Genomic DNA, 25721 nt, shown 5'->3' with positions numbered 1-25721 from the left:
CTACCACCCTGCAAGATGTATGAAAGTCCTATGAGAAAATAAACATTTGTTGAATTTTTAACATATCCCAGGCATTGGGCATTTTTCACTTAATCCTGTCTCTAACACTGAATTGTAAATTGCATGAGAGAGATCTTATAGCTCTTGCATACTATTGTGTACACCTGGCACATAGTAGTCACCGTAGTTAATATTTATTAAATGAACAATCATTATTATGGATAGAGGGTGAGTAACTTCCCCAGGTGGGGCTGTGTCTTAAATTATTGTTTGTCAGATAAAGGGATGAATAAGTGCACATTACATTCCCATTTTAGAGAAGAGGAACAGTTGGGGGAAGACCAGATTTGAACCCAGGATTTCCTGATCCTTGAGCTTGGACCCTTTCCATGGCTACACTGTGGGGCTTCACAGCCCCTCTGGCTGTGTTTGAGGATGCCTAGGGATTTGACAATCCTAATTTCACCATAACATGCAAAAACCCAGGCTACTCAGAGAAAGAAAGATCAGATTGTGAAGCTCTAGTAATATGATCCTAAATTTTTGTTTTCATGAAACTGCAGGACCTGAAAGCATTCGTTTTATCTAACTTGCTCAAGGTCATACAGGCTGTGAGGGATGGAAACAAAATGTGAATCCAGTCTTACCATGCCAGAGTCCCTGTTTATTCCTCTAAGTAGAGGTTCTTAACCTGGGGCACAGGACTCTTAGGGGGTGTCCGGATGTACTTTATAGTACCTTCTTCCCCCAACATTGTGGGCTTAAACTGTGTGTGCTTAGGAGCAGCTGCATTTTTTGTGAGGGAAGGATTCATAGCTTTCATTATATCCTTAAAGGAACCTATAGTCAAAAAGTTTACTTTCATTTTATCTTATGTATCTATTTTTTAACTTTTATTTTTAAAACTGTTTTTAGATGAGTAGAAGGAAGAAAAATGACAGGAGGGGTGGGAAAGAATTGTAGAGATAAAATATAACAGATGTCAATTGTTTCCCGTTGCTATTCATTCATTCAACAAATTTGTGTAGAGCACCTGTTACTTGCCAGGTACGATTCCAGAGTCTGGGGATGCTGCAGTGGCAAAATCTTTTGACTCCCCTGATAGAACATAAACTCTGTGATGCCGACAAAATATTGTAATAATGATGATGACAATTATTATTATGTCCTGGTGCCATGAAAGAAATAGCGCAGAGTCAAAGGATAGGGAGGAGGGGAAATGGCATTTTAGATAGAGTGGTTTGTGCTCGGAACCTCCTGTTGCTGTGTACGGACTTCAACGAAGGGAGCGACCCCGGATGCCAGGGTGTCCTCCACAAACCTTTCTTTTGCGCTTAACCTCACCAGGGTGCTGACCTTAGGGAGCAGGGAGTGCACGCAGGAGTGCAGAGCGCATGCTCCCTCTAGCTCTGCGGCTCCGAGCTTTCAGGCTAGGATTCTGCGGGCCGGGAGGACAGTGCGCAGGCTCCTCGGGTTAAAAGGCACCGCCCAATAGGAACTTCCTTTTGAGGTTCTGGCCCCGCCCCCACAGCCAACTTTTCTGTTTCCGCTTCCGGCGCTGCGGCCGTTCTGGTCGAAGATGGCGGTGGCAGCTGTACCCAGGGTTTCTGGGCTGCTGGGTCGTTCCCGGCTGCTGAGCCGGCCTATGTCGAGTGGCGCTCACGGCGAGGAGGGCTCAGGTACTGGGACTGGGTGCGCAGGGCGGGCCTCGGCCCCACTGGAGAGAAGAGCGGCGGGACTGTGACCTTGGCTTGAGGCCTTGGGGGAGGGAGAGGAGACCCGGGCGTATTACCGCCAGGCCTGAGCGTCGTGCCCCCTCTGCAGCTCGCATGTGGAAGTCTCTCACCTACTTAGTGGCGCTCCCCGGGGTGGGAGTGAGCATGCTGAACGTGTTCCTGAAGTCGCGCCACGGAGAGGAGGAGAGACCCGAGTTCGTCGCCTACCCCCATCTCCGCATCAGGTCCAAGGTACCCCTTGTAGTCTGTTCGAGTGTCTCTTCGCTTTTCATTCCAAATGCCAAGTTCTTCATTCTCTAAAAGCGTGGGTGCCGTGCGTGTAGTTTCTCATTTAATTTTCTCATTTTATTTTCTCCGGTCATATCTCACTTTCTTCTTCAAGGTCGTACAATAAGTGCCCTTCAGTTTTCCTTTCTCCGAGTCATCCTACCTTTTGCCTTCTGATACTGTTCTGAAACAGTTGTCGGTGGTACAAAACCTGGAGATTTGGGAAACTCCCTTAGACTGGCGAAGTCGGAAGGCGGTTCACCTTTCTAAAACCTGGGCATCTGGAAGCTACTAGCTGCATAATGAAGAGATTGACAGCTTCTGTTCACCTCTGTGCTAGTTATCACCCCAACTATGTCATCCTTTGGCTATTGATGCAGATATATTATAAAGTTATTACTTCTCTTAGCCCAGGTAGGACTGGAAAATTAAGCAGGATCCTTAGATCCAGAAAGAATTTTTGAGTCTGAGCGCCACTCCCACCCTTGTACAATAGAATTAGAAGCCGTGCAGTAAGGTTTCTTAACCTCAGTACTATTGACATTTGGGGCTGGATAATTCTCTTTGGGGTGAGGAGGGGCTGTCCTGTGAGTTATAGGATGTTTAGCAGCATCTTTGACCTCTAACCACTAGGTGCTAGTAGTATACGCTTCTCTTCCCAAGATGTCTCCATATACTGGCTTATGTCGCCACAGGGGCAGAATCATCCTGGGCTGGAAATCACTGCCCTAGAGCAATGCTTTTCAAAAGTAGCATGCAAAATAACTGAGGGTATGTTGCAGTTTCCAATCCAGAGATTTGTTTCAGGTCCAGAAATCTGCATTTAAGTAACATTCTCTGCCCCCATACCCACCTCTACCACTTTGATACAGGTGGTGGGAGGATTGCACTTTCAGAAACACAGCACTGATGTACAGTTACCAGCGAGAGGCTTTTGAGTAACGAACTTGAGCTTGCTTTTCATACTGTCTACTTTACGGGCTCCCCTGGAATTTATAAGAGCTCCCTTAAATTATGGGAGGGCTGAAATATGCCAGTAGTTAAAGGACTAATTTCCATTTTGTTTTTATGTATTAACTGTTACTCACCCTACTTTAGGCAGTTCGTGGTAGTGTTGTTTCTGAACTATTTTCTGGAATTGCTTAATTGACATCTTCACTCCACAGCCCTTTCCCTGGGGAGATGGTAACCATACCCTATTCCATAACTCTCACGTGAATCCGCTTCCAACTGGCTATGAAGACGAATAAAGAGAACCTGGGCCATTACCCAGTGGGGACCACAGCACTGGTTTGGACCATTACTCTGCACACATGGACCAGAAAAGTGTTCGAGACCTTAAGCTCACCTTCTTGTATCCAGTGATGACCATTATACTTGATGACCATTATACTGATCTTCCGTCCCTTTGCTTATGGCAGGAGATGGCTTAAATAAATAATTTAGTCATGAGCTGAGATTTGCATTCTTTGGTGGTGTTTTTCCCTCAGAAATTAACATTGATGTTATTTCTATTTCTGCAGTGAAGGTCTGCGGCTGCTGTTTACGGTGTTTCAGGTCCAATTCAGGCCTCCAAATAACAATGTTTGTAACAGGCCTGGCACTGGTTTCTTGTGCCTGGGGTGGGTAAAGCAGATACCACAAGTCAAGCTAATTAAGGGTCAAAACTGGGTCCTGGCAGACTTCAGATGGCAAAGACACCAGCATTTGCTGAAGAATTCTCCCTATAGTCAGATAATTTTCTCCAAAGATGTCAAGTTCTCATCTTGGGTCATCTCTCATCTCCCTTAAGGCTGGAAGGCTGGAAGGGTCAGAAACTTTTGGAGAAATAAAGGCAGTGTGACACATTTCTGCATATAGAACTGGCTTTATTTGTTTCTGGAATTAAAACCTTCCTGTAGCCATAGGAATTAGGAGAGATCACCATTAAAGAGCAATTAAGATTTCCTCTTCAAAATTTAAAACCTTTTAAGTAGTTGAGATAGTGGGAGCCATTTTATGGGCAGGATAAAGTCAAAATAGCATGAGGAACAATCAGAAAAAAATTATTCCCTCAGTAGCAATTATAATAACATTTGTTTTATTCTCAAGGCTCAACCAGACAGTTTTGTGGTAAGATTCAAGAGCCTATAAGGTTTTACTGGCTTGTGGGCAGGCTTATTTCAGGACAGTTATACTTAACTCTAGCTTGCTGCCTGGACTCCCTCAACTGGGTTCCAGATATCTTTTGTATAATGGACCTTAACCTGTCAAAATATAAATGCAGAATGTATTGCAATGACATGAAGGACTGGTCAAATTAAATATGAAGTTATTAATTGGTAAAGTGGAGAAGAGATAATAGGATCTAGGACTTCTGTAAATCAAGTTTCATACTATATGGGTACATAAAAAAAACTGAACCACATTACTCAAGATATGCAATTGTGGAGACTACATGATATTCTAAAGTGTGTAAGTGCTCACCTGATCCTGACATTTTTTGGGGTGCCATTATATAAACATTTTAAGATATCTGTAGCTTACTGTGGAAATTTTAGAAATCAGTGGTTTCCATTTGCTATACGATACTACCTAGCTTAGATAAATCTTCATTTTAAAATGATAAAAAAAACTCCCCCCAGTGTATATATGGGATGTGTGGGGTTACAGGGTGGTAGTTCCATAAAGTGCACTGAATTTCAGGGGCAAATAATGATAGAAACTAAATGTTACAGTTTGTTCCATCTTCATGATTACAGGCATTACAGGGCAGGGTGGGTAAAGGAGGCAAATAAAGTGAACTCTTTTCTCTCCCCATTTAACCAGATGCAGCATTTTGGCACTTTTATGATACACAGATTGACTTAATTCATTTACTTAAGTTGAAAGCTGGCAACAGCAAATCTTTGCAATTTAGGATCCTCCTGCATAGCCACTCCAAGGATCTTAATTGCTGAACTACACCATGAACTCTGAGATGGTGTTCACAGTGTTCTTGAAGCTTTCACCTCTTAATATGAGATCTGACACCTCTTCTTAAGGTAGGGAACTGTTAAAAGCTGTCTTCCTCTTGGCTAACCCAGTCCATCAGCAATCTTAACAGTTAAGTTACTGTATAAAAATAAAACTGCTCCCAAGCATTGATCGAAACTGTTGTGCTGGGAACCCTTTCCAAAGCATTATCTCCGTGAGAGAAAAGAGAGATCCTAACCAGTTGCTTCCATGAACAGTAACCCCAGTACAGTGTACAAGTAATGCCCTTCGAAGCATAACTCAGGCAACCTTGGTCATTATCAGCATTTACATACAAGATATATTTAAAACGGATCCCAGACCAAGTATTGCAACCATAATCCCATTATTTAGCAGATTGAGTTCCTGCTGATGCCAAAGCCAGAAATTTCAAAGCAAAGAGTGATTTTTTTCATCATCTTTTACAAATGAGAGAAAAATATCAAGGAGGACAGGAAACTCCTCTCCTAGATTCATCAAATCGATGCTATCTTCACAGCTTTAACTGACACGATCCAGAGTCCTCAATTTCCTGACTTGAGTCCATTTTCAAGGTGACTGTCAAGGTCAAGAAGAGCTTTCAGGCTTTTCTTTGCCGTGGCCCATGAACTCCAGTCCTTCAATAGGAATCTCCTTCTCCTTTATTGCTTTCTGATGGAAGAAAACACATGATAAAGGTCCACATGGAGCCTGAGGACCAAACTTTATAAATATGATGGTACAAAAGTAAATCCGACTGGACCATAAGGACTACCAAACATGATTCAAACCCCATGCTTTTTAACATAAGTAAGATTACAAAGAAATTAACTGTAAAACCAGAGAGATTGGAAAGAGTTAACATCAAAATTCAGAAGTGGAATTTAAACAGTATCACCACTCTATTGTGACAGACACAAGTTCAAATCAGTCCCAGGACTTACTGGCTATGTAACTTTGATCAAGCCTAACTTTCCTATCTATATTGGGTAAAGACAGCAGCTCCACCTGGAATTACTGAGGATGTTTTTTAAGTTAACTAATTGGGAGTGCCTTGCCCAGGGCTGTTATTACGATTCAGATCAGTTTCACATTCACTGGGCTGGAATGAAGATGCTCTGGCTAGTCAAGAGAGAATAAAATAGGTCAATGAAGGGAATATAACAAAAGGAGATCCTCCATAATGTCTAACAGGCCAGAGAGGCTAACACCCCTCCTTATCCCTCAGCAATATTGGAAAAGTGCACCACCGCAAAATCCAAGGAAACTTGATTCTAGTGAACTTCGACTAATCACTTCCTTTTTCTGGGCGTGAGTGTTCCATGCATAAAATACGAATAACTATACCCACTTTGCAAGTTCAAGTTGAGCACCAAATGAACCAAAGAATGTTACTGGGCTCCGTAAAAAGTAAAGTGCTGCAAAAATATTTAACTTTGCCATTCGGAAAGATACCAGGCAGCCTTGGTAACGGTAGGGGAGAGAACTACTGTCACTGGTCTCATCGAGGCTTTTCTTTACCCTGCCAGTCCCAACGCCCTCAAGATACGATGCGTGAGGCCAGGGACACCGTAGAGAGAAGCCGGTGCCTGGGGTAGAGGCGAGAGGACCCGGGCCTCAGCTCACCTGAACACACTGCTGGTAGCGCTTGAAGAGGTCGGTGCACGGGTCCCCGGAGCAGTCCCCCTTGAGGAATTTCTCGGCAAACCAGCGATTGAAGCACTGGTCGTACTCACGCTTCATGTCGGTGCAAGCCTCCCCTACACTGTTCATGGCGTCGGCGGTGGCGGCGCTCTCGGATGTCATCACTTTTAAGCGCGTCGCTAGGCTTTACGAGAGGACGCACTACGGGGGCCGAGAAGGAGAGAAATGTGGACGCGGGCAGTGTGGCTGGGCCTTCGAGCGTCGGCGGGCGGGCGCCGGGGCTTCCCCTCCAAGGCCGATCCTCAGGTAGAGGCCGGGGCGTCTAGGCGGGTGCCGAAGCGGGGCGGGAGGCGGAGCAGGCCCCACCGGTGACCCAAGCCCTCCGCCTCATCCTCCCCCAGGGAAGCCGCCGGGTCACGGCCGAGCTGATCGAGCACCTGGAGCGGCTAGCGCTTGTGGACTTCGGCAGCCAAGAGGCCGTGGCACGGCTGGAGAAAGCCATCGCCTTCGCCGACCGGCTTCGCGCCGTGGACACGGACGGGGTGGAGCCCATGGAGTCAGTTCTGGAGGACAGGTAAGCTCGCGACTACGGCCCTCCAAGCCTTGCCTGCGGCGCCTTCGCTCCCAGTTAAGATGAAGATTAGTGTCTCATTTCACAGAAGCGAGATGCGAGAACTTGCCCACGGTCACCCCGCGGGTGCTTTCACTCTTTCCCTTGTTCATTATGGATCCTGTCCCTCCCTTGTAGAATCCTCGATGGCTCCCAGTGTAACTAGGAACAAAATCCGAACTGCTAAGCTTCACTTTCGAGGCCCAACTTCCTAGAGTCCCTCCCTACCGCACCGAAGTACTGCTTTTATCATTCCAACCACATTGGCTTCTTTACCGTTTCTCCAACACGCCAGATTCGTTGCTCCTCTAGGATCTTTGCATTAACTCCTTATCCTGTCTGGTTTTCTTTTTTTGGCCGTGCGGCATGCGGGATCGTATTTCCCGGACCAGGGATCGAACCCGCGATCCCTTCAGTGGAAGCGCGGAGTCTTAACCACTGGACCACCAGGGAAGTCCCAGGGTTTTCTTCTAATATTTTTCTTGATAATCTTATTTTTGTTGATTTGTAATGTTTCTTGTTAATAGAATGTGAGCTCATGTCTGATTTCCTTGCTGCTGAATTCCTGTCTCAAAAATTTTAAATGTACATATTTTCTGACCTCGTGGTTCCCTATGGAAATATCTGTGAAAGTGCATCAAGATGTGTTCACAGCGCCCAGGGTATGCAAATCTGTTTATAATACAAAACAACAGAAGAGAAACAGACCCCAGAAACATTCTAAGTGTCCTTCATGACTAAATACATCATCATAGTACACTGGAATATTTGGCAGTTAAAAATAATGAAATAACTATATGCTGATATGGAAAGGTCTCCAAGATATACTTAATAAAAAAGGCAAAAAAAAAAAGAGGCAAAGTTCATGACATCGTGTATGGTATTATCGATACTTTATGTGTAATCTATTTTATATACTCTGGTGTATGCATTAAGTTTTGTTTTGTTCCCTGAAAGGGCATGCAAGAAACTATTAACGATGGTTAGTGTTAAAGAAGATGGGAATGCAGAGGGAAGTTTTCTTGTTTGTTTGTTTTTTGGCTGTGTTGGGTCTTCGTTGCTGCGTGCCGGCTTTCTCTAGTTGTGGCAAGTGGGGGCTACTCTTTGTTGCGCTGCGTGGCTTATTGTCGTGGCTTCTCTTGTTGCGGAGCACGGGCTGTACGCGTGGGCTTCAGTAGTTGTGGCACGCGGGCTCAGTAGTTGTGGCACATGGGCTTAGTTGCTCCGTGGCATGTGAGACCTTCCTGGGCCAGGGCTCAAACCTGTGTCCCCTGCATTGGCAGGCGGATTCTTAACCACTGCGCCACCAGGGAAGCCTAGAGGGAAGTTTTAACTTTTCATTTTACACCTAGGGCCCAAAACACAAATGCCTAAGGGGGCAGAGTAATAACCCAAGTAGTGAAGTAGTGTAATGAAACAGGGAGGGGTGGGTCTTTGACAAAGCAGCTTATGAATACTAAAAGGGTGCAGCCTCTACCCACCTCTACCAATTTTTGCCAAATCTTAATACATTTTAAAAGAAAATGATCTTTTTTGAAAAGCAGACTTGTTTGCTGTTTGGGACTGCAGCTTCTTAGAGAGGATGGGTATGTAGCCTATAAAGATATGGGCAGTCTACAACTCTGTCCTAGCCTTTTTCTGATGGAATTTTTAAAAATAAACTCCTGGTACAGGTGGGAGGAAGAAAGCTGCCATTAGTCAATGCCGGTAGGGAGAGCCACACTTATCTGTAACAATAACCTTCATGTAAAGTGCTTGCTAGCCTCGTGGTCTCACTCCAGTCTTTTTTTTTTTTTTTTTTTTTTTTTGGGATACGCGGGCCTCTCACCGTTGTGGCCTCTCCCGTTGCGGAGCACAGGCTCCTGACACACAGGCTCAGCAGCCATGGCTCACGGGCCCAGCCGCACCGCAGCATGTGGGATCATCCCAGACTGGGGCACGAACCCGTGTCCCCTGCATCGGCAGGCGGACTCTCAACCACTGCGCCACCAGGGGAGCCCTCACTCCAGTCTTTGATTCCTTCAAATCCTCTATTTTGTAATCTTGATGCTTAGGTCTAGGGAGGTTAACCAATTTGCCCAAAGTTACAGTGTTTCAAAACAGAAATCTGATGTCATTCTCCTACCCAAGCCCTTCAGGTGGCTTCCTAGTGCTCTTTAGGATAAAAAGGAAAGCTTCACCATAGCCTGTGGGGCATCATTTAACCAAGCTTCTGCCCACTTCTTCAAGACATCGCTTTCCCAGAGCTCTCCATTCTTTCCCCTTGTTAGAATTCTGGGCTCTTGCCTTTACCCCCATCTCAGCCCATGCATTCCTTTTTTTTTTTTTTTTTTTTTTTTGGCCTCACTGTGCGGCATGCAGGATCTTAGTTTCCTGACTAGGGATCAAACCCGTATTCCCTGCAGTGGAAGCATGGGATCTTAACCACTGGACTGCCAGGGAAGTCCCCACATTTTTTTTTTTTTTTTTTTTTTTGCCTACTTAATTTCCTTCCTTCAGATTTCAACTGCCACTTCCTCAAGGAAGTTTTCATTCTTCTGTATTGAGTCAGGTTCTCTTTCAGGACCTGTGGCTCTCATGGTATTCAAAAGAGCTGTAATTTTACATGTATTTATACATGTATTTAATTGATATTTGATTCTCTGCCCCTCTCCTACTGCTCGTCCACCTCACAGGAAGCATGTCTGTTATTGCTCATCTTCATCTAGCACTGAGCAGACACTCAGTAAATGTTTGTTGAATGTTCTTTATTATCTATGGGAAAGGTGGGAAGAGCAGTCAGAATTTCCCAAGGCATCTAGAGGGTAACTATAAAGAAATGCAACTATTATTCAGGGAAGAGTTTGTGGAAAAGATGAAGAGGGATTTGGTTCTGGTAACTGGAATAGTGACTTAGTATTCAGTGATTTGCAATCTTGCCATAAATTAGGAAACCAGTTTGGGGTAATGATTCTATTTTAGATGTGACATTTGTAGGATTTTCATGTTTTGAATGTACTGCCTTCACTGACATTTGAAATGGAACCCAGTTAAGTGAAGACAAGTGTTAAATGGTTTTAGGTGATAGCCACACTAGCTGTAAAGGTCCTGACTGGCTAACAGAAATCTCTTGGCCCATTAATAACCTATCATTTGTTTTGAGCTGAAAAGCATTAGCATGCTTATGTACCAGGCACTAAGATTTTATATGCGTTATATCTCAGTAATCACATATAATCCCGAAAGGCAAATACTAGTATCTCTTTCATAGATGAAGAAACCAAGCCTCAGAAAGGTTATGTAACCTGCGCCAAAGTTTCACAGGTATTACGAGGAGAATCCAGGACTTGGAACTCAGAGCTTCTCTCAAATGCTGCTCTAGATATGCCCTCTAAAGTCAGCCCCAGGAATTCCCTGGCAGTCCAGTGGTTAGGACTCGGTGCTTTCACTGCTGGGGCCCGGGTTCAATCCCTGGTCGGGGAACTAAGATCCCACCAGCCTCGTGGCGCAGCCAAAAATATCAATCAATCAATCAATAATAAAGTCAGCCCCTAGAAACTTTATCCTTTTTCATCTCAGATCCAGAGACTGACTCAGGTGACATCTCTGACTGCAGCCAAATAACTTCAATGCTTAGGACGTCCCTCAGAGCCTTATTTGCCAAATCGATTAGCTCTCATTTCAGTCCGCATGAAACTAGAAATAAATTAAAAGGCTTGTAGATGGAAGTAGAGTGGTGCCCAGAGAAACAACTCCTGGCAGCCTGATAGCAGGGAAGAGGCAGAAAGAAACTAATACAACAGCAGAACTGTTCCATTGGTCAGCCCAAGGGCCAACAGAGGCACTTCTTCTGCCACGCTGCCATAGTGCTTTCCATGAAATTAAATGCATTTCCCTCAATTACTGGTTTAAGTGCCTTGTCTGTGAGCTTTAGAGGGCAGGGTTTCTAATTCACAGTCAAAAGTTTTCTCAACCGGGGTCTTTCATCTGATTGAGGACACAGAAAGATCAATGGACTCTTTTTTCAAGTCTCCCAAGGATGGTACATAACTAACAAGTAGCCCAGATGCATAGAAGTTGTCCTACGTATCTGGACTAAATGCTCTTATAATAGAACCCTGACTGAGAAAGATGAGGTGAGGTAGACATTCAGTCAGTTATAATTGATAGGCACTTAAAGAGCTCATCTGGTCTTGTTTGGTGTTTTATGCATGATTCCAAGGTCAAGAAAAGTTAAGCGACTTGCCAAGAGAGGGGTCTGCTTGGTGTGCCACCCTCAGAGACCCTGTGTTCAGTAGCCTGTGTTTAAGAAAATAGGGAGGTGTGGATTTATTCTACAAACAACTCCATCTTAAATAGTAATTAGGTGGAAATGTGTGATATTTAAAGAGGTGAATTTTGTCTTTCTGGAAATGTCACTTAATAGGAAACCCAATTACCAAATGAGTGAACAAATCAATTGCTACCTACTGTTGGGAAGCAGTAGCTTTTAACCACCTCTTGGCAGTAGTATAGTCTTTTTTGTCAAAATCTCCAAACGCCCAGGAACAATTAGCAGCCTCCAGTCCCTATGGACTGGGAGGGTTGTGAGTGATTATAGCAGGTTAAGTGCATAGGTATTCTCTGAATGAGTAGTGGCGACTGAGGTGTACCCAGGGTGTACAAACTCTTTTTGAAAAAAGAGCAGGTGCTATTCAGCGCCCACCTTCTGTTGCCCTAAGAATGTAAGCCCAGCATTACCAGACCTTCTTTTTAAACATCATTTCATTTAATTGTCCCAGCAATTCTCTGAAGCATTTTACAAACAAGGAAACTGATACATGGAAAGGATAAGTAACTTGCATACAGGCCATGTGCAGCTCTGGGGTTTGAATTCTGCAGTGATTCAGGAGCCCAGTCTCTTAGCCATTTTGTTATATTGCCCAACAGAAATATAAACCCCAGAAAGTCCAATGGTCACCTTTGCAGATTACTTTTATTTTTGTTCTCCAAGTTTCCTTGAATGAGTATGAGTGCATAATCCTTGTATGGTAAAAAAAAAAAAAAAAAAAAAAATCTAGTGCGACCTTCACTTTTTTTGGCAAGAAGCTTAAGGTCTTAGAAAGATCATACTTGTTCAAGGTGACGCATTAAGACGGTGCCAGTCCTGGAATAGAGTCCAGCTTTCCACTCTTTGCACCATGAATAAGTGTTTATCGTGTCTTGCCCAGGGCTGGGTGCCCCAAAGAAATAGAAGAACCAATCCTTTCCTAAAAGAATCTTACCATTACAACTTGGCCTTCTATGCAGCCTTTACCCAGATGTTCATGTCACACCCTTGCGCCATTGTCCCATTAGGTTTAGCCTGCAGTCTATGTCTGGCTCAGAGCAGAAAGAGCTTGGCTGCTACCCTCTTAGTGATTGAGCAGACTGCTTATTTTTCAGCCCAGGTATCTGGAAGCCAACTCAAACCTCTTGTCATGCACTTTTAAACCTTAAAACAGTAGTGAAGCCCCACAGATGTGTTCAACTCCTGTTTGGTTTCACTAGTTTGCCATCTGGATAGTTTAATGAAACCACTAAGCCCCGAAAACAGTGTGAGATTCTTGAGCTATGTTCGTGGTACATCTTGCAAGGGCAGGTACTTTTACATCCACAAAGGTGGTTGCGATGAAGAAAGCACTCATCTTAGGGGTACCAGAACCGGGCTCGGATCCCAGTCCTGTCACTTAGCAGCTTAGGTTATTTATAACCAATCTTGAGCAAGTTTCTGCACCTTGCTTATTTCCCATCACTCCCCCCAATCCAGCTGTTTCTTTTTTTTTAAGTGTATACATATATTTTTAAAAATTATTATTTATTTTTGGCTGTGTTGGGTCTTCATTTCTGTGCGAGGGCTTTCTCTATTGCGGCAAGCGGGGGCCACTCTTCATCGCGGTGCACGGGCCTCTCACTATCGCGGCCTCTCTTGTTGCAGAGCACAGGCTCCAGACGCACAGGCTCAGTAGTTGTGGCTCACGGGCCTAGTTGCTCCGCGGCATGTGGGATCTTCCCAGACCGGGGCTCGAACCTGTGTCCCCTGCATTGGCAGGCAGATTCCCAACCACTGCGCCAGCAGGGAAGCCCTAAAGTGTATACATATTTTTAAAATATTTATTTATTTGGCTATGCCGGGTCTTACATGGGATCTTCATTGCTGTGTGCAGGATCTTTAGTTGTGGCATGGGGGCTCTTCTTTTTTTTTAATTAACTTATTTATTTTTTCTGCGTTGGTCTTTGTTGCTGCGCGTGGGCTTTCTCTAGTTGCACTGAGGAGCTACTCTTCATTGTGGTGCGTGAGCTTCTCATTGCAGTGGCTTGTCTTGTTGCGGAGCACAGGCTCAGTATTATGGCACACAGCTTAGTTGCTGTGCGGCACGTGGGATCTTCCCCGACCAGGGCTCGAACCCGTGTCCCCTGCATTGGCAGGCGGATTCTTAACCACTGTGCCACCAGGGAAGCCCGGCATGTAGGCTCTAAGTTGTGGCATGTGGGAGCTAGTTCCCTGACCAGGGATTGAACCTGGGCCCCCTGCATTGGCAGCGCAGAGCCTTAACCACTGGACCGGCGGGGAAGTCCTAACCCAGCTGTTCCTTGATCATGGTTAAGGAGTGACATCACCTGTTCTGAGGACCTGTCTCTCACCCAGGCTGGGTTAGGTCCCCCTATCTAGTCCCTTGGCGAGCATTGCTTACCTCTGTTAGATTTAATATATTATACTGTAATTGCCTTCTTACCTATCTCCGCCAAAAGCAACTTACCCATAGTAATCATAAAAAATATTAAACATATCAATCCTGAGGAATAATTACCACTTACCTCACAGGGTTCTTGGGAGAATCTATAAATGGTAGGCTGTTATTTGGTCTGCTGTTGAGTACAACTCCTCCATCTTTGAGCAGTGACTATAACTCAAGAATATGCTGCTCCCTTGTTCTCCCGTACTTGACCCTCTCCACCCATGCCCTAGAAGCCATGTTCTGAGAAGGTAACCTTAAACTTCTGGTTTTGTAGATGTCTGTACTTGAGATCCGACAATGTGGTAGAAGGCAACTGTGCTGAAGAACTACTACAAAACTCCCATCGCGTTGTGGAGGAGTATTTTGTGGCTCCCCCAGGTATGTGTTGCCCAAAAATGGCTTAACAGACTGTCCCACACTAAACTAAGAATGCAGTAAGAACTGTGAGGCCCAGATTTGCTATGTGAAAGCACTTTGACAAGTATAAAGTGGCAAAAGGGTGAAGGAAGTCAAAAGGTAAAAACTTCCAGTTATAAGTTAAATAAGTCCTAGGGATATAATGTACAGCATGGTGACTCTAGGATGTTAACTAATCATATCATGGTAATCATTTTGCAATATACACATGTATCAAATCATTGTGTTACACACCTTAAACTTATACAATGTATGTCAATTATCTCAATAAAACTGGAAATTAAAAAAACACATGGAGATTACTCCTTTCTGCTTGTGGACGCCGCCGAGTAAGCATCGTTGACGTCTCCCCCACCACCCTCCACTGCCGTCACGTCTAAGTCAGAGTCACCCAAAGAGCCCGAACAGCTGCGGAAGCTCTTCATCGGAGGTTTGAGCTTTGAAACAACCGATAAGAGTCTGAGGAGCCATTTTGAGCAGTGGGGAACGCTCACAGATTGTGTGGTAATGAGGGATCCAAACACCACACGCTCCAGAGGCTTCAGGTTTGTCACATATGCCACTGTGGAGGAGGTGGATGTGGCCATGAATGCAAGGCCACACAAGGTGGATGGAACCAAAGAGGGCCGTCTCAAGAGAAGATTCTCAAAGACCTGGTGCCCACTTAACTGTAAAAAAGATTTTTGTTGGTGGCATTAAAGAAGACACTGAAGAACATCATCTAAGAGATTATTTTGAACAGTATGGGAAAATTGAAGTGATTGAAATCATGACTGATTGAGGCAGTGGCAAAAGAGAAGCTTTGCTTTCGTAACCTTTGATGATCATGACTGTAGACAAGATTGCCATTCAGAAATACCACACTGTGAATGGCCAAAACTGTGAAGTAAGGAAAGCCCTATCTAAGCAAGAGATGGCTAGTGCCTCATTCAGCCAAAGAGGTCGAAGTGGTTCTGGAAACTTTGGTGGTGGTCATGGAGGTGGTTTTGGTGGGAATGACAACTTTGGTCGTGGAGGAAACTTCAGTGGTCAAGGTGGCTTTGGTGGCAGCCGCGGTGGTGGTGGATATGGTGGCAGTGGGGATGGCTATGATGGATTTGGTAATGATGGAAGCAATTTTGGAGGTGGTGGAAGCTACAATGATTTTGGCAGTTACAACAATCAATCTTCAAATTTTGGACCCATGAAAGGAGGAAACTTTGGAGGCAGAAGTTCTAGCCCCTGTGGTGGTGGAGGCCAATACTTTGCCAAACCCCAAAACCAAGGTGGCTGTGGCGGTTCCAGCAGCAGCAGTAGCTATGGCAGTGGCAGAAGGTTTTGATTACTGCCAGGAAACAAAGCTTAGCAGGAGAGGAGAGCCAGAGAAGTGACAGGGAAGCTACAGGTTACAACAGATTTGTGAGCTCAGCCAAGCACAGTGGTGGCAGGGCCTAGCTGCTACAAAGAAGACATGTTTTAGACAATACTCACATGTATGGGCAAAAAAAACTCGAGGACTGTATTTGTGACTAATTGTATAACAGGTTATTTTAGTTTCTGTTCTGTGGAAAGTGTAAAGCATTCCAACAAAGGGTTTTAATGTAGTTTTTTTTTTTTTTGCACCCATGCTGTTGATTGCTAAATGTAATAGTCTGATCATGACGCTGAATAAATGTGTTTTTTTAAATGTGCTGTATAAAGTTAGTCTACCCTGAAGCCATTTTGGTAAACTACCCCAACAGTGTGAAGTTAGTATTTCTTCAGGGTGATGCCAGGTTCCATTCAAAATTTATTTACAACCTGCTTTGGTGGAGAAGCTACTGTCTTCCGAAACCTTGGTGTAGTTGAACTGACAGTTACTGTGTTGTGACCTGGAGTTCACCATGAAAAGGGTCACCCAAGCCAAGTCATGGAGTTTTTTGATTATTAATATATGATTGTTGGCACATCCTATGCAATATATCTAAATTGGATTATGGTACCAGATATAGATGGGAGTGAAGCTTGTGTATCATCCATTATCATGTGTAATAAACAATTTAATACCCTCTTGAAAAAAAAATAATACATGTATTAATAACAACAAAAAACAAAGTATATACAGGTGGTGACACTAAGGTGGCAGTAGATTCCAGGGTCACATTCACCTCTAGGGGCCAGGTGTTAACAGGAATGAGCAAAACAAAAACAGGACCGAGGCAGGGAGAGATGTGTAGAGTGGCAAATCTGGAGCTCAAGCTATGCCTAAAGGGGCAGCTGGCATGCGCTGCTTCTCATTCAGTGCCAGGCAGGAATGGGAGCCCATTTTCCCAGAGAACCTGGACATCTGGCATTTTGTGTGCTATTTCCCAAATTTTAAGTGTTAATTCAAGACTTAAAAAAATACCATGAAAATAAAACATACCTGCTGCAAGCCAGGTGCATCCTGTGATCAATCTGCAACCCCTAGTGTGGAGATTTGCATCTTTAAACCTCACTGTAACTATTTTAAAACTCTGGGCCAATAATAAAACCCAGAACCTTGGGTAGCTGAACTGCAGATAGGTGAGCCCTCAGAGCTGCTGCACCCCTCTGGACATTGGGGAATGGGACTAGCCTAAGCACTCCAGGTAGATGGCTTTCCAAGTGCCAGCTTCAAGTTCAGAAGATGTCCCTCAGTGGAGAACCATCGTGAGCAGCCTCCAGAGACAAACATCAGTCCTCTGGCTCAGGGAATACCTCTTTGATCAAGACCAACCAATTAAAGAAAAGCTCTGGTTGAAGCAAGGATGGGAAGGAAAGCTAAAAAAATTTTGAGCTCGGACTTCCCTGGTGGTGCAGTGGTTGAGAGTCCGCCCGCCGATGCAGGGGACACGGGTTCATGCCCCGGTCTGGGAAGATCCCACATGCCGCGGAGCGGCTGGGCCCGTGAGCCTGCGCGTCCGGAGCCTGTGCTCCGCAGCGGGAGAGGCCGCAACAGTGAGAGGCCCGCGTACCGCAAAAAAAAATTTTGAGCTCATGCCTCTGATTAACTGAACCACCTCAGTTAACTGTGGAGAGAAATAAGATTTTATAATCTCTCAATCTCAGTGTCTGATAGTTGTTGCTGTTTCAGCAGACACATCCATTGATCACATGTGCTGTTTCTCAAATAGAACCTTGTGTCAGACTTTGCTTCTTGGGAAAAACTGAGTTCACAGTCATAGTCTCTCCGTCCTCTCCCATATGCATATAAATGTCCAATTAACCTGTCTCTGTTACTTACTGAAAAGTGTGCATTGATTACGCTTCACTTATAACTGGTTCTTTCAGATCATAATTAGAAAGACAGTGTAATAGCTACACTTATTTCCACTGCTTATTTTTCATAACAAACCAGTTAGCTCAGTGTAGAGCCAGTTGGAAAGCAGGCTCAACTATAACATTCCTTTTTGTTATTGTTTTCAAACAGGTAATATCTCTTGGCCAAAGCTGGATGAAAAAGAGCCCTTCTCACACTGCTGAGTAGCTATTCTGGGAAGGGGTGCCCTCTAAAAACGTGGAAGTGCAATGACTATTTTGTTACGAACACTAATGTTCCCACTTCCTTCAGTCACCTGAAAAAAGTGATGGTTAAGTATCTCTTAGTAACTAACTCTTTTGAAGACAGAACTGGGAAAGATCTAGCCAAAATAAGGCAAATAGTCCCTGATGCCAACGGAAGTAGAAGGTATTGCCAGTTTCCAAGGAAATGGATCAAGTGTACTCACAGGCTGTTTTGTATGGAAGATTTTATCCCCTCCCCAAAAGACTGTCTACCAAACTGCATTTAAGTGAATTTTTCTATTATGTAACTGTTAGACATTGCATCCGATCACTATGTGACAACCTGAGTTGTCCTTTTCAGTTGCTGCTTCCATTGACTTGAGCAGCCTTTTATCTTTACTGAACACACTTAAATTTGTTCTTGGGTACCCACTTTGCTCCAAGCAGAGGGCTGACTTCCTGCTAAGGTTAGGAGGCAGCTTTGGGAGGTGATGGATATGTTTATGGCCTTCATGGTTGTGATTTCATGTGTGTATACTTAACCCCAAACTCACTGAGTTGTATACATTAAATGTACAGCTTTTTACAGGTCAACTGTATTTCAATAAAGTGGTCTAAAAAAAAAACTAGTCCTGGGCCTGTGACAAGGTAGGCCCCCTGCCCCATGATTACTGAACTGAACAGAATCCCAAGACAGTGGGGTTTTTTGTTTGGGGGTTTGTTTTGTTTTTTAAAGCTCAGATACCAGGGACAAATGAGACAAATTTAGGAGTGAAAGTGATAGAACCAAAACTTTTTTGTTTTTTTTCCCTAACCAACTGCCAAAGTTGGTTTTGGCTAAGAATTTCCCAATGATCTTTATGCTGGTGCCCACTTTTAAAAGTCTGTTTTTAGCCTTCCCATTCCCTTCCCCTATCTGCAATGCGCCCTCTTTTCTTTAAAGCAGCTTAATTTACACAGTTGGCCTTGAATTATAAGAGAACCCTGAACCTGCCCTTGGGATTGAAGTTCTCAGACCACCATCAGAGCAACATCTTTATCCCCAAATAAAGTAATCCACTCCTGCTCTTTACCAGCTGGGTACAAGCTGCCACTACAACTCAATGATTTTTTTTTTTTTTTTTTTTTTTACTATATCAGTGTGCCTGTTTGGTGAAATCTATGAACGTAATTAAGGACAATCACACATGTCAATTACTAAACGTTTAAAATATATTTCTAAACAGAATGGGCCGACTTAAGTCACAGTAACAGCTGATCTCCGTAGAAGAGCAACCCACAAAGATACAGCACTGTTTTTTTTCCCATCATCAGGGGTGAAAAAATATACAACTTGTTTCTGAACCAAAACCATAATTTCCGCAGTTAAAAATGTTTCACTGCTAATATGGCCCTGGTAGAAATTATGTAGTTTTATTTCCTTAAAAAAAAAAAAAATTAAAAAAATGTCCTAAGACACTAAATCATCAATCTGGAATGTAGATTCTGAGCACAAAGCAGCTCAGTTCACCTAAAAAATAAAGAAAAAATTCCCATCACCTGTCTCAGTAGGGTCTGAAAGGAGAGAAGTAGTGTGGGGAACCCCTGCTTTGGTATGGAGAGTCACGGCCCCTTGACCCAGACCGAGACCGTGAGTAGCCATAGCTGGTGCTTCTCTCTGGATAAACGCGTATGTAGGAAGTTTCACCCTGAAATTCAAACAAAAGGTAAAGGAAAAAATAAGACCCAGAAGAATAAAGCACACCAACACCTAACATGGCTGCCTAACAATAATAGTTAAGTATTGAGCATTTACTGTTTGCTTGGCACAATGGTATCTCATTAAACCCTCGCAATAGTGCAGGAGGTAGGTATTCTTGTCCAAGGTGACACAAATAAATGGCAACTCGATTACGTGGTAAATAACTCAGCTACTAGCTACTACTGTTAACATATCTGAATTCCTGCCACTAACCCCCAGAATCTGACCTGGGCTAGATGCTTAGTTATCTTCATAATTTAGCTTCCTGGCAACTTTTTTTTTTTTTTTTTTTTTTGCAGTACGCGGGCCTCTCACTGTTGTGGGCTCTCCCGTTGCGGAGCACAGGCTCCGGACGCGCAGGCTCGGCGGCCATGGCTCACGGGCCCAGCCGCTCCGCGGCATGTGGGATCTTCCCAGACCGGGGCACGAACCCGTGTCCCCTGCATCGGCAGGCAGACTCTCAACCACTGCACCACGAGGGAAGCCCCTAGCAAGTCTTTTAAGATAATGCTATTATTGTGACTATTTTGCATATAGAGGAACCAGGGTTCGGAGTACGTCGGCTAAGATTTTAATAAGCAGCAGAGAAGTCATGTCCAGGCAGGCCTACCTCCAGGCCCTTTGCCCTCAGCCAGCATTCTCAGATCTAAAGACCCTAAGATGAAAGAAGCCAGATGCTTTTTCCCTCAGTGAAGTCAGTAATTTGATTACCCTTACTGAGACCCTGCTTTGTAGTATAACTGACGACCAGGTGCTGTTTTGTTTCTGCTGCAAATTCAAGTCTTAGAGGACAGTCTGAGCAAAAGCACTGTCAACCCAGGCAGCCTCCAAGCCATAAAGTTAGGGAATTATATGAATCCTTAGAAAAAGAAATGGGCCCAGAAATTCATGTCCCCAGACATCCCTAAACCCCATAGCAAGTCAGGACAGGATAACCAGAAAAAATGTCCAATTGGTGGTCTGGTATCTGGTCTCAGTGGTATCAGAGGAATAGTCACCATTTGAATCAGACTGAGATCCAAAGCAGCAGCCACCTACTTGAAAGGAAGTACATGAAGAACTAAGTCCCCAGGGTGAGGTGATGAACAACAAGAAAATGCCAAGGGCTCAGGTTTCAAAGAGGCTCCTGCATCACTTTGGGAAAGACACAGTGAAGTGACAACTCAGCCCCAGTAGCAGTACCTAGAAGGGCTGAGATGATGAAGTTGGCTTGCAGAGCCCAGACTAGACCCAAAGGAGGGAGAGCCATAATAATTAGGTTCATGGAGGGACACTGCAGATTAAGCCAGTTGTGAAAGGGTGTTATCATGGAATAGCTCACCACATTATGACAGACTGCACCAGTATTCTTTCCAGGTTAAAAATACTATGACTGCAGACTTCTCTCTGTTATGACCCTGCAGGGCTTAGGCATGATGAATTCCTTGGCTTTGTCCACGTAAGATAGATCTTTAATGGTATTGTGAGGTCCTCAAATGGCAAACGCATGGCCTGTTGCTACTTCTGCTAGGTCAGCTTCAGGTGGAGTGGTCTAGGTACAAGCTCCTCAACAGAAGGTGGGGACCCACCTCATGAGAGCGGAATTTGGTGTCATCCAGTTTACGCAGGGCATATTCCATGTCTTCTTTTCTGAGATATTCAACCATCCCCATTCCATCTTTCTGCACATCTGCGTAACAGACATCCCCAGCTTCTCGCATATGATCTTTCAGGTCCTGCCAGCTGCCTGATGGAGGAAGTCCTAGGCACAGAGAACATAAGAAAAGAGGCCATATCCTTCATCTATGTTAAGAGCCATCAAGACCTAGGGTCCCTTCTCCATCAATCACTACTTTTAAATCCTGAGGGTCCCCAAATCACAAATTTTAATAAGGGACACAAAACCAGAGAAGAACACTAAAGTATGTGTGGTAAACCACCATAAGAAGCTGGTCCTAGGATAATCTTCCAGAGACCAAGCCTTTCCGACAGACCAAGAAGTTCATCCCGTTATAGGTTTAGTACCTCTAAGAATTCAGAGCCTCTCTTTCTTTGTCCTTCATAATTAATAACAAACTCCCAAGACTTTGAGTTCTAATTTTTTCCATTATGAAATTTATCGGTACCAATTATTTCTTGCCTGACTGGGTTCCCAGGACATGGGAATTTTGAAACCATCCAATAAAATAACCAAAGTGTAGCTGAAGTAACACAACAAAAATCTAAAGTTTGTTTTCTTGTAGGTGTGAATGACTGACAAACTATACAAAGTACCTCTTAAAAGATCACCAACACTCTTCAATACAGTAGGGGAAAAGGTAAGACTCAGACGCTAAAACTAGTCGGGAGTCATACAACCCTACCTGATGTCATGAAAGGGAAATGTGCTCCTGCTCTCAAAGGCTGTGTTTACCGCTCACAGCTCAGGACTGCAGCCATTTCCTAATAGTTTTCTAAGCAGGATTTCAGAGCAGCATGGAGAGAAAAAAAGATATGTATGACATCCTGAAGGAGGGAATAGAGTTCTGGGGTTAAAAAATTACAAAGGGACACAGATAGGCAGATACTGACAGTATCACTCTCAAGCACCATGGGAGTCTGATGTGACTGTGTGACATTCACATCTAAGACAGTGCCAGGCTCAATACACTTCACTCCACCAGGGCCCTAAAACACCCCTGCAGTGTGCAAAAGGCCCCAGGTTTTTACCAGTGTGTTAATATTTCAAAAAGATGCATAAACCTCTGAGCTTAGCATTTCATCACTTGTCAACACTAGACATTTCGTTCTATACTTTGCAATACAATCACTAAGACTCCCAAGTTGTAGTTTTGGTTTCTTTTTTACATAATTCCAAAACCACCACAAAATATGGCCTATTTTAGGATCCAAGGCTAGGTAATTTGTTCAAATCTGGCTTCTGCAATGTCTTTCTAGCAAGTCCGACACCAGGGTACATTCCAAAAGAAAATGTCTTTAGAATTCCAGCTCAAGGGGTTTTGCCATCTTCCCTTTCAACACTAGAAAACTCCATTATAAGAAGAAAGTTTATGTTCTATCAAGGCTGCACTATCAGTGCAATTTCATTGGCAAGGTACCTGCCTCACTGGCAGGGCTTCAAGACTGTCACTGTGCATGGGCTGTTGAAAAGAAAACCCCACACATCCCACGCACTGAAGAATAACAGCTAACATTTCTTGGAGGCCAGACTGTGTGCTAAGTATTTTACATGCATCATCTTATTTAGTTTGAAAGGAACATACCTGAAACAAGAACTCGGAAATCAGATCTTCTTGTAGGAGGCCCATTCCTCCCACCACGGGGCCACCCACCCCGACCTCCGTAAGTCCTGGGGAACTCCACACGAAGCCGGCACTGGCCATAATCATAACCATTCCTTCCATAAATTGCATCCTCAGCATCTCTGCAAAGAAAAGTTTGGAGTTAGTGCTACTCAGGAGGGCCGACTGACTTCCCAGTGAGGAACATGAGTAACAAGAATAAAAAGAAAACCTCAAGTGAGAAAACAAACAAAAGAACAAAAACCCGGAACTTGATGCACTACTGCTTTGGTTTGAAGACCTTTCATGATATTGGAATTAAACTTTACAGCTGTCACACATAGGGTTCTCTAGGTATGAAATGATAATGAATAGATAAACAGATAAGAGAACTAATTCAGAAAAAAATAAACTGTTGACAGATGACTGATTTTGCCAATAAAAGTGTTTCTCTAACCTTGGTGAGCTGTTTCTCAAAACGCACACCACACACTAGTTCTTTAATATTCTTCCTCAAGGCCTAGTACATTCAGGTCTATAGAAAGAAAAACCCATTTAAAAAGAGGTAAGGCTCAAAAGACAAATGCAAATTAGTGTTTTGTGAGGAATATGGAATTCCTTCAAGTGTACCTTTTCAGCATGGTTTGGAGGACTAAGTTGTCAAAACCACTCTGGGTACAATTTCATCAAAAGAGGTAAATACCCAATAAAGTAATACTTTAAAGTCTTTCCTAGGGCTCTAGGAGAGTTAGGAACACCAAGCTGGTTCTCCAATATTGATAGGAGAGAGAATGCCCTCAGAGGGTGAGAGGACAAACAGCTGAAGACATACTAATGAAGGCAGCATTCAGTTGTCACAGGCACATAAACACTAATCAAGATTCCAGTCCCAGGATTAAGAGCAAGGAGGACCACATCCAGTTCAACCCTAGCTATATTCATAATACAGTGAGAGAGAGGCAGAACTGCCAGGGTTTAAGACTGAATAAAAACTGTCCTCAGTTCAAATCATCCTCCTGCTACTTACTAGTAGTTGTCTCTGGGTAAGTATGTGATCAAGATTTTACATGTGAATGTAATATGCCTGTCTCACAGGGTTTTTGTAAGGATTAAATAAGATACTACGTGTGCAGTGCTTTGCTTGAAACTTGGCATCTAGTGATAGCAAAAGATAGCTTTTCATTATGAAAGGAATGAGGGAAAAGACGACATACCATACAGTAAGTTTGTATTCGGCAGGGCAGTAGATTCAAATCCTACCTTCCCTAGTACCCTTCCCTTTCATCAACTCTAAATCCTGTTACCTCATCTGAAAATGTGATTAGTAGCACCTAGTTTATAGACTGTTGAAAATGCTAAATAATACATAGTATGGCACATGACACATAGCAACTTAAGAAACACGGGAACTGTTACTAATTAATAGAACAACCTTTTCCAGTTTAGGTGTGTGAAAATGCCTAGTTCCATTTTTTAAGGCAAATGGCAAGACACTAGGAATGAGCTCCGTCAGAGTCTTCAGCCATCAAAGCCTCAGGGTACATCCAGCCTCCTCATCCTCAGACGCTGCCCCTTGCCTCGTATCACCCAAGATGGGCAGGACACCCCACGAGCAGTCCTCCTAGTGAAGCCCGCAGGGCGCAGACTAGGCAAAGCGCTCCCTCTGCCAGTGCTGGAAACCAGCAAGCGGGCTCCGATTTACCCCGAGTGTAGTAACCAACACAGTGCGAACCAACAAGCGCAGTGTTGAAAGTTACCAGGCCTTTTCTGGGGCAAGGGCCGACACTCTTTGCAAAGTCACAAAGACCCCCTTCGAGCCGGTTTTGGGATCTAGAGCTTCCACATCCTCGGGGCCCTTAGCATCTAGCGGTGCCTCCCTTATTAGAGAAGAAATAGTGAAATCAGAGACCCCCATCAGACTGTTTTACAAGTTTTCCCAAATCCCTGACGCTTTTATCAGAACGAGGCCCTGGCCGTGTGGGGCGGGGCGCGCGTGGATGGAGATCCGTTCCATCAAGGAGCCCCCCTATACGCCCTCCAAAGGCATCCACACCCCGGCACTGTGCGCCCCACAACGGCGAGTCCCAGCTGCGGGGAGGAGTGGGCAGGGAGGGCGACCCTTCCCTCCTCACCCAGTCCTCTCCGGGCCGGCTCAGGGGCCAAGCTTCCCAAGCCCTGGGCCGCTTTCTCCGAAGGGTGCCTGTCCTGACGCGAGGGAGAGAACGGGCATCTGTACCATCCCTGAGGTCGGTCTGGGTGGGCTTGGGCCCTCCCAAGACCCGGCTTTTGTGTTTCTAAGTAAAAAAAAAAATTATAGAGGAAGTGACGGAGCAAAGAGCAAAGGACTGCCCGGAGCCCCGCGGCGAGAGGAGGCCTCAGCCTCCACCCGGGGGCGCCGTGAGGGGTCTGCGGCGAGGGGGGAGGGGAAGCCCTGGAAAGGAGCGGGGAGAGGAGAGAAGGCGGGGGCCCGGGGCGTCGGGCCGGCCGGCGGGCTGGCGGGCGGCGCGGGGCCCTCACCGCGGGTCCTCGAAGCGCACGAAGGCGAAGGGCACGAGGCCGTGCCGGTTCTTTAGCTCGATGTCGCGGATGCGGCCGTACTTGTAGAAGAGGTCCTCCAAGTCTTTCTCGCGCACGTCGGTCGGAAGGTTCCCCACGTAGATGCGTCCGTCGCCCTCGCCGCCGCGCTCGTCCGCCCAGCCCGACATCCGCACCGCGCGACGCCGCGGGCCTGCCGCAGCCCACGTCCCCGCCGCAGCCTCAGCCGGGGTCCCCCCGCAGCGTCCCCGCGGGCTCGGAGGCGCTCAGCCGCACAGCATTGTGGGAACAGGAACGGAAGCGAAAGGGTCGGAGGAG

General features: G+C 44.9%; 4 protein-coding genes and 1 pseudogene across 4 annotated transcripts; 3 read left to right on the top strand and 2 right to left on the bottom strand.

Annotated features, from left to right (window-relative positions):
- The first annotated feature begins 1520 nt into the window (after positions 1-1520).
- On the top strand, positions 1521-3455 carry COX6A1 (cytochrome c oxidase subunit 6A1). Its single transcript, XM_067700573.1, has 3 exons — positions 1521-1679; positions 1825-1967; positions 3170-3455. The coding sequence occupies exons 1-3, from the start codon at positions 1580-1582 to the stop codon at positions 3251-3253; spliced, it is 327 nt and encodes a 108-aa protein (XP_067556674.1). The 5' UTR covers positions 1521-1579; the 3' UTR covers positions 3254-3455.
- A 611-nt stretch (positions 3456-4066) lies between these two features.
- Positions 4067-6782, bottom strand: TRIAP1 (TP53 regulated inhibitor of apoptosis 1). The gene is made up of 2 exons (XM_067700577.1): positions 6603-6782; positions 4067-5648 (listed from the first exon to the last, which is right to left on the bottom strand). The coding sequence occupies exons 1-2, from the start codon at positions 6780-6782 to the stop codon at positions 5565-5567; spliced, it is 264 nt and encodes an 87-aa protein (XP_067556678.1). The 3' UTR covers positions 4067-5564.
- A 31-nt stretch (positions 6783-6813) lies between these two features.
- GATC (glutamyl-tRNA amidotransferase subunit C) lies at positions 6814-19331 on the top strand. Its single transcript, XM_067700572.1, has 4 exons — positions 6814-6926; positions 7022-7194; positions 14242-14345; positions 17794-19331. The coding sequence occupies exons 1-4, from the start codon at positions 6846-6848 to the stop codon at positions 17844-17846; spliced, it is 411 nt and encodes a 136-aa protein (XP_067556673.1). The 5' UTR covers positions 6814-6845; the 3' UTR covers positions 17847-19331.
- On the top strand, positions 14371-16054 carry LOC137203783 (heterogeneous nuclear ribonucleoprotein A1-like; annotated as a pseudogene).
- SRSF9 (serine and arginine rich splicing factor 9) lies at positions 19058-25698 on the bottom strand. The gene is made up of 4 exons (XM_067700570.1): positions 25386-25698; positions 22851-23011; positions 21177-21349; positions 19058-19555 (listed from the first exon to the last, which is right to left on the bottom strand). Exons 1-4 carry the CDS (start codon positions 25571-25573, stop codon positions 19412-19414), a joined length of 666 nt encoding a protein of 221 aa, XP_067556671.1. The 5' UTR covers positions 25574-25698; the 3' UTR covers positions 19058-19411.
- Between the last annotated feature and the right edge of the window lie 23 nt (positions 25699-25721).

This window comes from Pseudorca crassidens, chromosome 12, assembly GCF_039906515.1.
Source record: "Pseudorca crassidens isolate mPseCra1 chromosome 12, mPseCra1.hap1, whole genome shotgun sequence".
NCBI classification, from domain to species: Eukaryota; Metazoa; Chordata; class Mammalia; order Artiodactyla; family Delphinidae; genus Pseudorca; species Pseudorca crassidens.
This window is presented reverse-complemented; position numbering and strand designations above follow the sequence as displayed.

Bases quoted from the DNA above. Each gene is read 5' to 3' on its own strand.
- COX6A1 (XM_067700573.1), top strand. From the start codon at position 1,580: ATGGCGGTGGCAGCTGTACCCAGGGTTTCTGGGCTGCTGGGTCGTTCC. The intron at 1,680-1,824 runs GTACTGGGACTG...CCCCCTCTGCAG, and splicing joins TCACGGCGAGGAGGGCTCAG to CTCGCATGTGGAAGTCTCTC. The intron at 1,968-3,169 runs GTACCCCTTGTA...TTCACTCCACAG, and splicing joins ATCTCCGCATCAGGTCCAAG to CCCTTTCCCTGGGGAGATGG.
- TRIAP1 (XM_067700577.1), bottom strand. From the start codon at position 6,782: ATGACATCCGAGAGCGCCGCCACCGCCGACGCCATGAACAGTGTAGGG. The intron at 5,649-6,602 runs GTGAGCTGAGGC...TTCTTCCATCAG, and splicing joins GCTACCAGCAGTGTGTTCAG to AAAGCAATAAAGGAGAAGGA.
- GATC (XM_067700572.1), top strand. From the start codon at position 6,846: ATGTGGACGCGGGCAGTGTGGCTGGGCCTTCGAGCGTCGGCGGGCGGG. The intron at 7,195-14,241 runs GTAAGCTCGCGA...CTGGTTTTGTAG, and splicing joins GAGTCAGTTCTGGAGGACAG to ATGTCTGTACTTGAGATCCG. The intron at 14,346-17,793 runs GTATGTGTTGCC...GTTTTCAAACAG, and splicing joins GTATTTTGTGGCTCCCCCAG to GTAATATCTCTTGGCCAAAG.
- SRSF9 (XM_067700570.1), bottom strand. From the start codon at position 25,573: ATGTCGGGCTGGGCGGACGAGCGCGGCGGCGAGGGCGACGGACGCATC. The intron at 21,350-22,850 runs GTATGTTCCTTT...CTCTGTGCCTAG, and splicing joins TTTCCGAGTTCTTGTTTCAG to GACTTCCTCCATCAGGCAGC. The intron at 19,556-21,176 runs GTGGGTCCCCAC...TTTGAATTTCAG, and splicing joins CCAAATTCCGCTCTCATGAG to GGTGAAACTTCCTACATACG.